General features: G+C 41.9%; 1 protein-coding gene across 1 annotated transcript in view; it reads left to right on the top strand.

The window, feature by feature from the left end:
• LOC311037419 (putative flavin-containing monoamine oxidase A) overlaps nt 1-13795 on the top strand; it is an 89470-nt gene extending 75675 nt beyond the window's left edge. The window contains exons 12-13 of the mRNA XM_084046574.1: nt 9133-9233; nt 13267-13795. Coding sequence (XP_083902700.1) covers nt 9133-9233; nt 13267-13621 — 456 coding nt within the window. The 3' untranslated portion in view covers nt 13622-13795. The remainder of the gene's footprint in view (nt 1-9132; nt 9234-13266) is intronic.
• Nucleotides 13796-14279: the final 484 nt, after the last annotated feature.

The following is a 14279-nucleotide window of genomic DNA, read 5'->3' as shown; positions in this document are numbered from 1 at the left end:
TCCAATTGAATGAGGCTAAAACCGAGGTGCTCATTGTAGCCTCTGATGGCGTTGCATCCAAGGTAAGACGTCCATAGACCGCCTCCAATTCATTCAAAATACTGCTGCAAGACAGTTAACTAGGTCCAGCAGAAGGTGTCACATTACTCCAGTTCTGGCCTCTTTGCACTGGCTTCCTGTCATTTTTAGGGTTCAGTTCAAGGTCCTGGTGCTCACTTTTAGAGCTCTGCATGGCCAGGCCTGAATATATCTAACTGACCCGCTAGAACTATATGTGCCCAGCAGGACCCTGAGGTCAGCTGACCAGGGTCTATTGGTCATTCCTCGTACCAGGTTAATCACCAAAGGTGACAGAGCCTTTCAGTCTGTACTGTAGCGCCTAGACGCTGGAATGCCCTTCCTGGTGGCCTGAGAGCTGCAGCGTCTGTGGATATTTTTAAGAATCAGCTAAAAACACTTCTGTTTCAACATGCATTTGGGGAATGTCATTGAGCTTCTCCTCCAGGTGTGAAATGTGTCTGCAGTTTTTAGCGGTGCCAGCCGCTCTACATTTGACCGTGTCTGTGTGTCCGTCCGTCCGTCCGTATGTATGTTTGAGCACGGGGCTTTGAACAGCTATAACTCCAGTTTGCAGCATGCCACCAAGTCCAAATTTGGTATGTGGACTTAGACCACCAATAGGGACGAGCATTAATTGCTGAAGCCCCGCCCCCTCTGTCTTCCCATTGGCTGGCCTTTAAACAGCCATAACTTAAGTTCGCAGCATGCTACGGAGTACAAATTTTGTACATGGACTAAAACCACCAATAGGGACGAACTGTAATTACTTAAGCCCCGCCCCCTCTGTCTACCCATTGGCTGGGCTTTAAACAGCCATTATTCCAGTTTGCAGCATGCTACCAAGTACAAATTTGGTAAGTGGACTCAGACCACCAATAGGGACGAACTGAAATTAAGCCCCGCCCCAAAGGCACCGCTTCCTTCACACAGGGTGTGATTTTTTTTCTTCTGAGATGCATTGTGTTTTTGTTTTGTTATTTGAATGTTTCTTGCTGTTTTTATTTCTGTTGTATGTAAAGCACTTTGTGAGTTCTCTCTGTGAAAAGATTTACTTACTTACATTATAGAGTGTATAACAAAGCTTTGCCCAAAGGTGTGATTGCTTGTATCCCTGAATCAACCTGATCTTGACAATGATTAATTTAATTAATGTGGTTTTCCTAGTTGCCTGTTTCAGTAAATAGTATGTGTTGTGTATTCAACCCAAGACCAAATAAACAACATAATGCGATCTACAGTTCAGCACCCAGAACATCAACTAAAGATGTGCCCTAAGGCATGATTGGACGTGCACGCACGCACGCACGCACGCACGCACGCACGCACGCACGCACGCACGCACGCACACACACACACACACACACACACACACACACACACACACACACACACACACACACACACACACACACACACACACACACACACACACACACACACACACACACACACACACACACACACACACACACACACACACACACACACACACACTCTCTCTGACCTCCCAAGTCTCAGTGTTAATTAGCACTGGAGTTTACTGTTCAGATTGTTGGTTGTTGTAGTATGTTGTTGTAGCATGTTGGCATGTCAGTCCTGAGATTGCTTGCTGTTCACGTGCCGTAAGAGTTTTGTATGAAAAGGACAAAACGCCCCAAGGAAGCTTGGGGCAGAAATGTCCAGGGAGACGTAATGGTTTTCTTCCTTGACCGACTGTGAGTCTCAAGGGGAAAATAATATAGTAGGATATCAACAGTTCAGACTGGAGTGTCGGAGACAGGAGAGATAATAAGAACGATAATAGCTTATGTGCTACAATGGAACGGGACCGCTTTGATCGGACAAACAATAGTAAACCCTAGATACTTCACTAGCGGTGGCAGGATTGTGAATTTGGGTGGATACATTAAAAGGGACGGGTGGGCCGACACAAATTTTCCTTTTAATCCGGCCGTTTGTCTGTTCTCTTTCCAACAGATTGACGACAGCTTCATCATTAAATAAATATCAGACTTCCTGCAGTTACTTGCGGGACTTCAGAAGAGGGTGCAACCCTGTCAGAGCCTGTCAGAATGTTACGACTGATGCACTTGTCAAGACAAAATTTCCAGCCCTGCCAACAGATGGCTATTAGCTTTTCTTTGTTTTCCTCTCTGACCGATAAATGGCTCCTAAATCAACAAGGTAGCTGGTTGAAGGGGTGGAGCAGAGGCAGTACAACCCTAAAAGGGGATTTCACTTTGAAGCACTTCTGGGGTAATTGTCACGTCTACTTTGGCTTTTGCGTGCACCCCCAGACACTTTTTAAGTATAAGCCCTATATAAGCCCATTCAACATCAAACGCCAAGTTAGACTCAATGTAAACACACTTCCCAGCTCACAAAAGCCAGCGGAGATGTGAAGTTTTCCCAGAAGTGTTTTGATTTTAAATTTGAGTGCAGGTTGCACGCTGTTGCATAATCTTTCATTTAACCCATTAAATCCGGGAACGCATCTGTGTCACTTTCGATTTCTTTGGCTATTAAAAAAATAGCAGATCTACAAGCTCATAGCGCGGCACCGAGTGCCGTGCTATGAGCTTGTAGATCTGCTATTTTTAGAAAAATCGTGAACATTTGTGCAAATATTTGCTTCTGCGGATTCTACAAATGTCTTCTAAATCCTAACAGTTTTTTTTTTTAAACCTATGTTGCTACAATATCAGTCGTTCTCAAACATTTTTCATGTCAAGGACCCCCATCTCAAAATATGTTCTTCCAGGGCCCCCCCAGAAGCAAAGATTTGAGTTACAAATGTTCGCTCTAAAAAAATATATATATTCAAAGCTCATAGCGCGGCACCGTATAGCTGCTATTTTTGAATAGCCAAAAAAAGCTAAAATGACACACAGATGCGTTCCCGGTCTTAATGGGTTAATCACTTAAACCCTAGTATATTTAGTTGACCAGATTCCTAAGGGCTCTAATAGGCCCCCTACAGTTTTTTCTCTGCACCGGTGGTTCTCAACCTTGTTGGCTGGCAACCCTCAAAATAGACCCCCGTCCTTCAGGACTCACTGATCTAACAATATAAACGCACTGAACAAATGCGCGTCCATGTGGCGTGTGCGTGCGCTCACTTACCAAACAGTGTAGAGTCTACGCAAATCTTTGCCAAAAATACCCTTCGCATTACGACATGTAGATCAGCTATTTTCGCCAAATGTTCACCCTCAGAATGGGAATGCTTTCTATGCTTTTCTAGCAATTACACACTAAAGAACAGGGTAAACTGTTGTTTTCTTTGTCCTTTGTTCAGCGGTGGTCTCAAAAAAGAAAAACTCCTTAGACAGAGACTTTCAAATGTCTAATTTGTTTTATTTGTATATGCTCATAAAGTGCTCTGTGCTCATAGTGAGGGGTGAATAAAATTAGCAAACATTTCGGTCCTGGGACCTTCGTCAGTGCTATATGAGCAAACAAACCAGTTGCTTTTATAGGGCTCTAGATCAGCTCAGCTCAGGTGCTGAGGATCACTACTCAAGGTCATCACCATGGCAATGGTGGGGGGTGGACATATATTACAGGAAAAAACCTAAGGTTACACAGTATTACATTTGAAATCATGAAGTTCATTGTACAGACCATTACACATACTGTATAGCAGTTAGCATTTAAAAAAAACATTTTTGAAAGATATATTTTTTTAAACATTACATCATAGTACACAGGATATTCAATACATGCTTCCTATAGTGGAGGGAGAGGTCTTCATTCATGCCACCCGGGTTAACAGATTTTTTAATGGGAAATCCATCTGGATCAGTTTGAAGGAGTTTGGTGTCTAAATCACCACCTCTTGTGGATTTCCTAACTTGTTCTATCACTATAAATGACAGATCTGCTACGGAGTGACCGGCTTCCATAAAGTGTCTGGCAATAGGAGATTTAATATCCTTGCGTCTGATGGCACTCATGTGTTCTATTATGCGTGTGCGGACAGGTCTGGATGTTTTGCCTACATACTAGAGATTACATTTTTAGGAAATCATGTAGACTACGTTGGAAGAACTACAATAAAAAAGACACATTGTCTGATGGTGTATTGTTTGTTAGTGACTGCACTTTTAAATGTGTGAATTTTCTTGGAGTATTTACAAGCTACACAGTGTAGACGGGTAGAAGCCAGTGACTCCGTCAAGCCGCCCTGTGTGTTGCTGGGGGGGGGGGGGGGGGGGGGGTATGTATCAGTCTGCTTTCACCATAGTCTCTGATGCTTCGAGATCTACAATGGGAGAAAAGAGGAGGGTCAGTGAACAGTTTGGCACCTTCAGGATCAGCTAACAAAACATGCCAGTGTTTCGCTATGATACTACGTACATCATTGCTCAATGGATTGTAGGTAGTGACGCAGGCACATGAATGTTACTTTTTGGTCTGCACAACCTGGTTCTGGTTGTTCAATTTAGTCAAAGCAGAGTCAAGCCACTTTCTAGGGTATTAACGCCACTCAACAAAATTTCCGTACATATTTCTCTCTTTCTCAAAATCTGATTGACTGCTACAAATTAGTTTTAGTCTAAGACATTGAGAATATGGTAAGCCTATTCAATTACACACACCATGAAGCCTTGAATTTATGGACATTTTTAGTTTTTTTGTCGCATTCAGAAGCCAATAATTAAATGACTGGGTGGCTGCGCAGTAGGAGACTCAATTGAGTCTCCTACCGGAAATTATTGGCTCAGGGATGCGACAAACACAAAAAAATCTCCATGAATTCAAGGCTTCATGGGTTGTTTAATTGATAAAAAAAAATGTTTTGGGGTGATCTACTCCTTTAAAATATCAATATATGTATCAAGTATTCTTTTTACTGTGTGTGGTGGGGATGGGTGTCACGTGCCCCTTCTCTCTTGTCTTAGCTGGTGACTCCCTGCAACATACAGTAGAAAGCCTCCGATGCTCACGTCAAGAAACACACTCATTGTTTATTATAACGGCTGTAGACACACTGAAGGCATCAAGTCGTTTCGTTCAGAGCACAGTTCTATTTCCGAGCATCGATGCAGGGCATAGACCACCAAAATACAATGTGTATATGGCATCCAGACATTGACGAGCTGAAACTTGTATTGCAGTGTGTATGTATGTTTGTGTTTTCACATGTTTGACCGAACAACATTCTCTCTTGAGAACCACAAGTCTGTTTTTTTTTTTGGTTTGTGTGTGAAAATACAGTAATGCTGTTTTCCTTTGCACATAATATTGTTATGTATGAGGAGAACGATGTACAAAAGTACACTGCTCTATATGATGACAGGTTCAAGTTTCAAGTTAAAGAGCTCCGCTTTGATGGTCAGAGTGCAGGTGGAACAGAGAAGAGAACGACAGTACACACCAAAGTGAACTGAAAAGAATTGTGTGTGTGTGTGTGTGTGTGTGTGTGTGTGTGTGTGTGTGTGTGTGTGTGTGTGTGGGTGGGTGGGTGGGTGGGTGGGTGGGTGGGTGGGTGTGTGGGTGTGGGTGTGGGTGTGGGTGTGGGTGTGTGTGTGTGTGTGTGTGTGTGTGTGTGTGTGTGCGCGCGCGTGCGTGCGTGAGTGTCTTGTTTAATTCGGGTCAGTGCGGTGCAGTTCACATAATTAATATTTGCGTTGCAATTATTCAAGGTCCAAGGTGTACAGGTACATACTGTAAGAGTAAAAACATTTTTTTGTTCGGCTCCTCCGACATTGTAGCAACCTTAGTAGAAGTAATTTCCCCTGGCATTAATAAAAGCAGAGTCAGTTGATTCTTTTAAAAAGCCACCTGTTTTTTTTTTCACCTGCTTCATGCACATTACCTTGTAATGTTGTTTACACCGTCTGTTTTTTAAAATGTTATCTATTATTTTTAACTGGTTTTGTTGTTGTTAACTTCCTGGTTTTATTCTTTGTACAGCACCTAATTTTGTTTTGAAAGGCACTTCATAACTAAACGTTACCTTACCTTTACATTACCCTACCTAGTAATAAAAAGGAGAAGAAGAAAGCAAATGTATATGCACAACAATAAAACAATAAAACATTTTTAAAGGTGGAATTATTACAGAATTATTATGGTGACCTCACTTTCTAATCCCCTGATTAGTTTCTCACCTTTTATGGTTTGCATTTTGGCACTTTATTTCACCATATGATACTGTTCACATCCAGTGGAAGTTCTCGCAAGTTTTCCATGTGGTGGCAAAAGGGTGTTAGGAAGTTTTGGCAGGGGGCGTGGACTCAGTGGTGGAAAAAGTACTCAAATTCTTCACTTAAGTAAAAGTACCAATACTGCAGTATAAAAATACTCTGTTACAAGTAAAAGTCCAGAATTAAAAATTTACTTCAGTAAAAGTACAAAAGTATTGGCATCAAAATGTACTTAAAGTACCAAAAGTAAAAGTACTAAATATTTGAAAATAGCCGATCTACAAGCTCACAACGCGTCGCGATGCGACGCGTTGTGAGCTTGTAGATCTGCTATTTTCAAATAGCCTAGGTTTAAAATAGGTTTAAAGTGGTTAATGTATGTTTCATTATATCATAATTTATATCTGAAAAGTAACTAGTAACTAAAGTTTTCAAGTAAATGTAGTGGAGTAAAAGTACAATATTTGCCTCTGAGATGTAGTGGAGTAGAAGTAAAAGTATTGGAAATTGGAAATACTCAAGTAAAGTACAAATACCTCAAAATTGTACTTAAGTACAGTACTTAAGTAAATGTACTTAGTTACTTTCCACCACTGGGCGTGGTGTTAAGTGGCGGGCTCTGGGAAAATGGGGTTCAGACATAAAATTTCCTGCACTAGTGATTCTTAAAGCTTGTAAATCACAAAACCCCTAGGGTTATCTATGACTGGGCAAAAATGCTGGTATCTATTATATTTTTGCAAACAATTTAGCACATTTTGGAACAGTCAAATTGACTTGTGCATCCAGTAAAACAGTTTCTGAGCGTCCCAAAGGGCACAACCTACCCAAGCTACACTTGATTTATTGATTGACATAAATTTAACAAGCACGTTTAATACAAATGTGGAATTACTACTGCCTTTATTTATTCAAATGTACGCACGCACACACACACACACACACACACACACACACACACACACACACACACACACACACACACACACACACACACACACACACACACACACACACACACACACACACACACACATTATTGTTAATATTGTTTTGAAAATAGAAGATCTACAAGCTCACAATACATCCCCATATTTTCAAATGGCGTATATGTCTAGGGTTAAAGTGGTTATTAACTCATTTTGCAAGAAGACACCCTGGAACCCCCTCAAGGACCCCGGGGGGTCCCCAGATCCCACTTTGAGAACCACTGGTAGATAACAGTACTTTTATCGGCTGCATCGGGCCAATTGAAATTGAATTGGTTGGAATAACGTGTTCCTTCCACGCGCTATGTCCAACCAGGGAAACTCCCCCCTGTCGGGTGATAAGAAGCGGCCTGCTTGCTCCTCATGCATTGAAGGAGGCATGAGCTTCAGCTTGGGCTCTCCCTAGGCTGGCAGAGGGTAGGTAGTGCCCAGGATTACATAGGCAATTGGCACTGGGTGAAAAAATGTGGGTTACAAAATCGTGGGATAAAAATTATTAAAAAAAAAAAAAAAAAAAAAAAAAAAGAAATTGCTCCCCCAGATTGTTTTTTTATTACATTTTCAAATATAAAATAGTTATAGTATTTATACTATGGCTTGGCTGAATACTTGATGGTTATTATTTCCTCAGAGCATTTACTTTATTGCCCAGTATGCCCAGCTAATCAACATTTTAAATGCAATGTTGGGCCTGCTCCTTGCGGACAAATTAAATCCATTGCTTTTCATCTTGCATCAGTCCAGAAATGTAACTAAACCTTGAGGGATAATTATCTAGTTTTAAAATGATGTATGCCTATGTATGTATAAACTTGCAATGCAAGTTAGTTATCTTTTCCGAGCTGCAGTTTACAGTATAAAAACACTGTTTGCATTTATCAAACGTAATACTCACTTTAACTTTCGTCAGGCACATACTGTATCACAGAAACGGCACTGCAAGCAAGCAACACAGACAGACCAAGAGTCATACTTCCCAGCTGGTTAACAACACAGACTAGAGAGAGAGATGCACTGCAAGCTGGTGTAAGAGTAATGTAATGTTACTGTTATTTACCGACATCAAACTTTGAGAGTGCTGAACACAAGTTGACCTGATTGCTGTTCCCACAATTATTTTTCACTCTTTTCTCGCGACCAGAAGGATAGTTCCATTTCATCGTCTCGCCAAGTTGTAAACACTGACACCTGCTTTGACACAAGGGTGAGGTGGGTCCATTGCGTAATTTGCGGGGCCCCCTACGCAAATTACATAATGGGACCATCCAGCTAACGAACCCAACCATTTCTTTAACATTGGTGGTGAAACGGCTAATTATTAAGTGGTGATTGTAGGTCAACTTTGAAATAAATCACGAAAGTTCAACACACTTTTATGTACAGCTTGGGGTTACATTTCTGGGGAATTTCAAGAACCAAGGTATTTGCTGCGATAAAGGGGATAATGTAATTTAATGTGCTTTGAGAGACTATGGAGGAATGGAGTCCATAGCCATGGAAATGGTGTCATTGCGCTATATATTGTACATTTTGAACCACCATGTTTAACTACATAAACGTAAACCATACGGTATATATTAATATATGGGCCGGGGTCCCCCAGGGGTCTGAACTGGTCCCCCTAATTTGTTTCTCTCTATGCCTAGATTTATGAGTGTACGCTAGTGTTAGTGTGTGCGCGCACCTGCAGTATTTCTGGTTGTCTGGTCACCACAGTGTGAGCTTGTAGATCAACTATTTCCGCCTAATGTTTGCCTATTTCTATCGAACGTTTGTCTATGACATGTCCAGAATAGGGACGTGAGGTTTCATGTGGTTAAAACAAAACCTGCTCTGCTCAGCCAACATTTGCCATGCTGCTTTGACTCGTTGCGTTGTTTCATTAACTGCTACATTGGCCCTATTGTCATATTATGAATTGTGTATTACAGGACTGGGCTAAGGAGGACTACAGCGGGGGGTGTCCTGTTAATGTCATGGCACCAGGCCTGCTAACGTATTACCACCCCAGCCTGAGGACACCCTGTGGCAGGTAATCAACCTATTGCTGGCCAACCAAGGCCCAGCGTGTTGCAATGCTCTTTCTCTCCAGGGATAAATGCAGTCGCTATTCTGACATACAGTATACATACTGTGTGTGTGTGTGTGTGTGTGTGTGTGTGTGTGTGTGTGTGTGTGTGTGTGTGTGTGTGTGTGTGTGTGTGTGTGTGTGTGTGTGTGTGTGTGTGTGTGTGTGTGTGTGTGTGTGTATATGTATATATATATATATATATATATATATATATATATATATATATATATATATTCTATACTTATTTCCTTTTAAGAGTAATTGGCTGTCCAACCCCCAGTGGTGTTCTTTTCTTTCTTCATTGAGATAGCAGGTGTGTTCCTGGGGAGATAGCATGGGGCTGCCACAGGAGAAAAATCTCTGGTGGGATTCAATGCTAGGCTTGCAGGGGATAATGTGGGTCTCTCTCTCTCTCTCTCTCTCTCTCTCTCTCTCTCTCTCTCTCTCTCTCTCTCTCTCTCTCTCTCTCTCTCTCTCTCTCTCTCTGGGCATTCAGTAGCACAGTTAGCAAGGGAAGCAAAGGTAGGCAGTGGGTGTAAAGCAATGTGCTGTAAACACCCACCTGTCATTTGTGAGCACATTCTTATCTTTATTGATACAGTTCTTTGTGATACGAATCTACAGGTTACAGCACAGTATCATATGATGTATGTGAAAAAGACACATTTCTGCTTCTTTAGTCTTTTCTGTCTTTTTTTTGGTACCCTATTACCAATGTATGTCCTCTTTTTACACCTCAAAAAACAAACAACACAAAATACCTGAACTGCAGGCCGCCGCCAAAAATCTCTCACCTCACCCACTCCACAGTAAAATCCTCCGTGTTTATCTAACTCCAAAGACAGTACAAATGGAACCAAATCTGTAGGGGTTCTCCGAAGAGCACTCTCGTCGGAGTTAAATGAGCACTGGGCGTTTTTACTGCGTAGGCACCAGGCGCGGCTGTGCCTACAGAGCACTGACCTGAGCAGAATGGAGAGCAGCAGTGATTATGCCCCCGCTAACATGCATTAGTCCAGGTTCCAAAGAAAATGGACACCGGGCCAACAGGAACAGCATTCTCATGGGACGACGGCCCTTAATCCATTTCTAATGGCCTGTTAGGAGATGCACAATGCTGAACGAATTGAGAGAGGGAGAGGTGGATAACGAAGAGAGGCAACCGGGGGGGGGGGAGGCTTCAGGTAATGCATTTCCATAATGACATTAAGTCCACAGGGAGCAGAGGGAGCTCATTACATAACGCGACTATAAGAGGAGCGGCAGACCATTCCTATACCCCCATATAGGAGATGGATCCTCAAGGACGTGGTGTGACCTTGACACACATAACGTCAACATGTAATCAACAAAGTCCACTTCGGTTGTCCATGGATGCATGATGTGTAGTGTCCAGGAACTTTGAAATTACAATTCGCGTTTGGCAGTTGCTGTTTACATGCAGTTAAATTCCAATATTATATCCCAATTTAGACTCTTAACCACATCCACGCTATCATCTCTATTCTGAGGGACGAATTGTGGAGAAAGCTTTTTTTGATTGATTGAATACTTTCTTAGTCAGAAATGTAAACGGCACGTGGTACAGTAAGACATTTAGGCTAAAAGGATAAGACAAAAAAAGTCCTGGGAACTTGTTTCCATTGTGGTCCAGTTCATCAACATACCAGTAGCATAAAAAAATGCATCAACAGTCAACAAATACAAACACTATTATGTAATACTATATTGTCAATTCTGACTTTTCTGTTGTACCAAGGTGTAATGACAGTTTGTTATCAGAAAGCCAAAGCCGAGTTCAGAACTCAGGGCTTCCTCAACTTGCATTTTGTCCTCGCCCGAGACCAGGAGTGCTGAGTCATCAGCGAACAAGAACAAATTGCAGATACAGGCTGCTTTTCATGTTTCATGTTTCAACAGCCCTAGTATGCTTCCTTGGAGAACCCCACAGTTCACTGGAGGAACGAGGACAGTGTTCCATTGACATCAACCACTTGTTCTCTTCCCTCAAGGCAGGATTTCGTCCAGTTCACAGATGTGTTATCAAAACCAAACGCCTTCAGCTTATTCAGTAGAATTGAATGATTGACGGTGTCAAACGCCTTTTGGAGGTCCAGCATGACCATGCCGCAGTATATAGTCTACCTCACGTTTGATTTATAGTCACTACTTTTGCTGTGGTTAACCACTTAAACCCCAGCATCCATATTGTGGGGAAAGCTTTCGCAGAAAATAGCCGATCTACAAGCTCACGATGCGTCGCAGAGCGACGCATCGTAGCTTGTGAGCTTGTAAATATCTTTCTCTGAAGATAGCCGATCTACAAGCTCACGATGCGTCGCAGAGCGAGGCATTGTGAGCTTGTAGATCGGCTATTTTCAGCGAAGATATTTAATGTAGAGTAAAAAAGTGAAAATACACTAGTATAGAGCCTCCGTGACTCCGGTAAACCATATAGGGTTTAAGTGGTTTAAGGTCCTTACACATCTGTCAATTTGGTGATGTTAAAGGTTGCTTTTATTCAGTCACTTAATTGCGGCGTGACGTTCATGTTCGGTGTGGATGTACTCATCATGACACAAACGGCAGTTTAAATGAATGTGAATTAATCGCACAACATAAACGCTCCCTGTGAAAAAAGCTATGGCCATGTGAATATTATGTTCTTATTGCCTTACTCTGAATACGCTCTTAACTGGGCAGATCATATTCTAATTAAAATTGAATAACAATTGTCATGACCTTAATCACAGGACTTACATGACAGCAAGAGATGCTAATACATAGTGATGTAAAGCATACATAGTCATGTAAAGCATACTGGCCATGCCATCGTCATTAATTGCACTATGCTGCATGTGTGTAAACAGGAATGTGAATGGAACGGTTCCTGAGGCATTGCCTCAGGAACTGTATAAACAGCCTAAAAGGGATATTTAGGCCCACTTATTCTGAATAGGGGTACTAATGACATTGTAGTGTGCATATTCATTTAGCCAATGATTGCAGGACTGACTGGCAGGGTATGGTTAGTATTTCACGCAAGGTAATAAGTGTTTGCCCACAGCTCATTTGAGTCAATTTGGGTAGTCTGGTCAGAGCACTTTTCTGTTATTCCTAAATAGATAACATTTCATAAATGCGAGAGGGAGTGTTTTAGAGGGAAAGAGAAAGAGAGAGTGCACATTCACCAGAGAGCAAAGCACTAAGCATAAATTGACCCCACGGTATTCATGCATAAATCATTTCTTTGATCCATTATGCATTCAGAATAAACACTGTCCGTAGAAAGCGTTTGGTAAGAAGTAAAACGGTTCAAACCTAACCCACACTTTCCACTATGGAGGTTTTTCCAGGTCTACGTTTCATCTGAATGGTGAACAGGCTGTGTCTGCTCAAATATCCAATTTAATTGCTAGATACATTTAACCACTTAAACCCTATAGTGTTGCACTAATCCAGGGTTTCCCGGTCTCTTCCGTGTGCATGCCGCCATCAGTCAGTGGCTGGCTATAGCTATAGGTGTGTGGCGTGAGCCTCCTTTTTGAATACGATATTGTTTAGTGGCTAGATGAGTGTTGCGCTAATCCAAGGTCTCACAGTCTCTTCCTTGTTCATGACGTCGTCGATCAGTGGCTATAGGCAAGTGGGGTGATGATCTGGGGGTCCCGGTCCCTTCCTTGGGATGACAGAATTTCACTTGAACCTGATGAACTGTAAGATACAGCAGCACGTTTGCTGATGACAGTCATCTCACAATGCGGTGCATCGCGACACATTGTGAACTTGTAGATCTGCACGTTTTCGCTATTTTTTTTTACACAAAAAATAACATTTCCTAAATGAAATGCATACTTTTTGTTCAGTCTGACCAAAAACAAGGATAAAACCCCACCTGTGACAAACATGAGGCGGGCATATATATAGAAAGCAGAGGCATGGATTATCCCCATATCCCCCAGCAAATCGAACCGTGTGTGTGATTACTTTTCAGGATCCATTGGGCAGGAACCGAGACAGCCACCCGTTGGTGTGGCTACATGAGCGGTGCGGTGCAGGCAGGACAGCGGGCAGCTCTGGAGGTCCTGGCTGATCTATGCCCCTTCACTCTGACCCAAAAAGAGCGGGAGGAGGCACAGCTGCAAAATAAGGACACAAACTTCCCAGCATGGCTGACTTCACCAGAATCATCCAAATTCACTTACCTAGGCAGAGCTGTGCTCGTAGCAACAGTATCAGTTAGCGCTGCCCTCCTACTGGCTCACCATCAGCTCTGCCAGAAGTGGATTGCACAGGGTCGAGGTTTAGTGTGGATAGGCTTGACCAAGTATAATGTTTTCCGCTGGTAGTAGAAGCTGATGAATAGGGATGGAGCTCGAAACCCGAGCCCATTACAAACCCGGTTCTGAATTTATCGTGACCCGGGTATCAATAAGCTTTGGGCTTGTCGAGCCTGTTAATGGGTATAGTGGCCCATGACGATCAAGACAAGAGGCGATCAAGAAATAAATGTAATCACCCACGCTGGCACAAGTGTATATGGTTTAAAAGTGTATTGATATCTGCAAACCAGTGCTGTCCGGGGAAACAAGGAAAAGGAATTTTATTGGATCACTATTGGACACATTCTTGTTTTGGGTTGTATATGTATTATATTCTGTCCTGTGCATCCAGCTGAAGGTTTGTTTGTTTCTATTATATGTTTTGCCCGTGCACTCGCGCATATACTATAATATATATATATATATATATATATATATATATATATATATATATATTCATCACGAAAACAGTAGTAATCATCTGCTTTACAAATATTGTAGAAATAATAAATATAGGATCAATTGTGTACAACATATGCAAAAAAAGAAATGGAAAAAACATATTGACTATTCTCCCAAGAGACTTTCTGCACACCCCTCCTCTTGACTGCAAATTATGTTAATGATATTAAATGAACCGTGATGTAAATCAAGCAGAGATTAATTCTGTTAGAACAAATATAAC

The sequence above is a fragment of the Gymnoscopelus microlampas genome (assembly GCF_963454915.1).
Source record: "Gymnoscopelus microlampas genome assembly, chromosome: 21".
NCBI lineage: Eukaryota > Metazoa > Chordata > Actinopteri > Myctophiformes > Myctophidae > Gymnoscopelus > Gymnoscopelus microlampas.
Note: the sequence above shows the minus strand (reverse complement) of the source record. Positions and strands in the feature narration are given on the sequence as shown.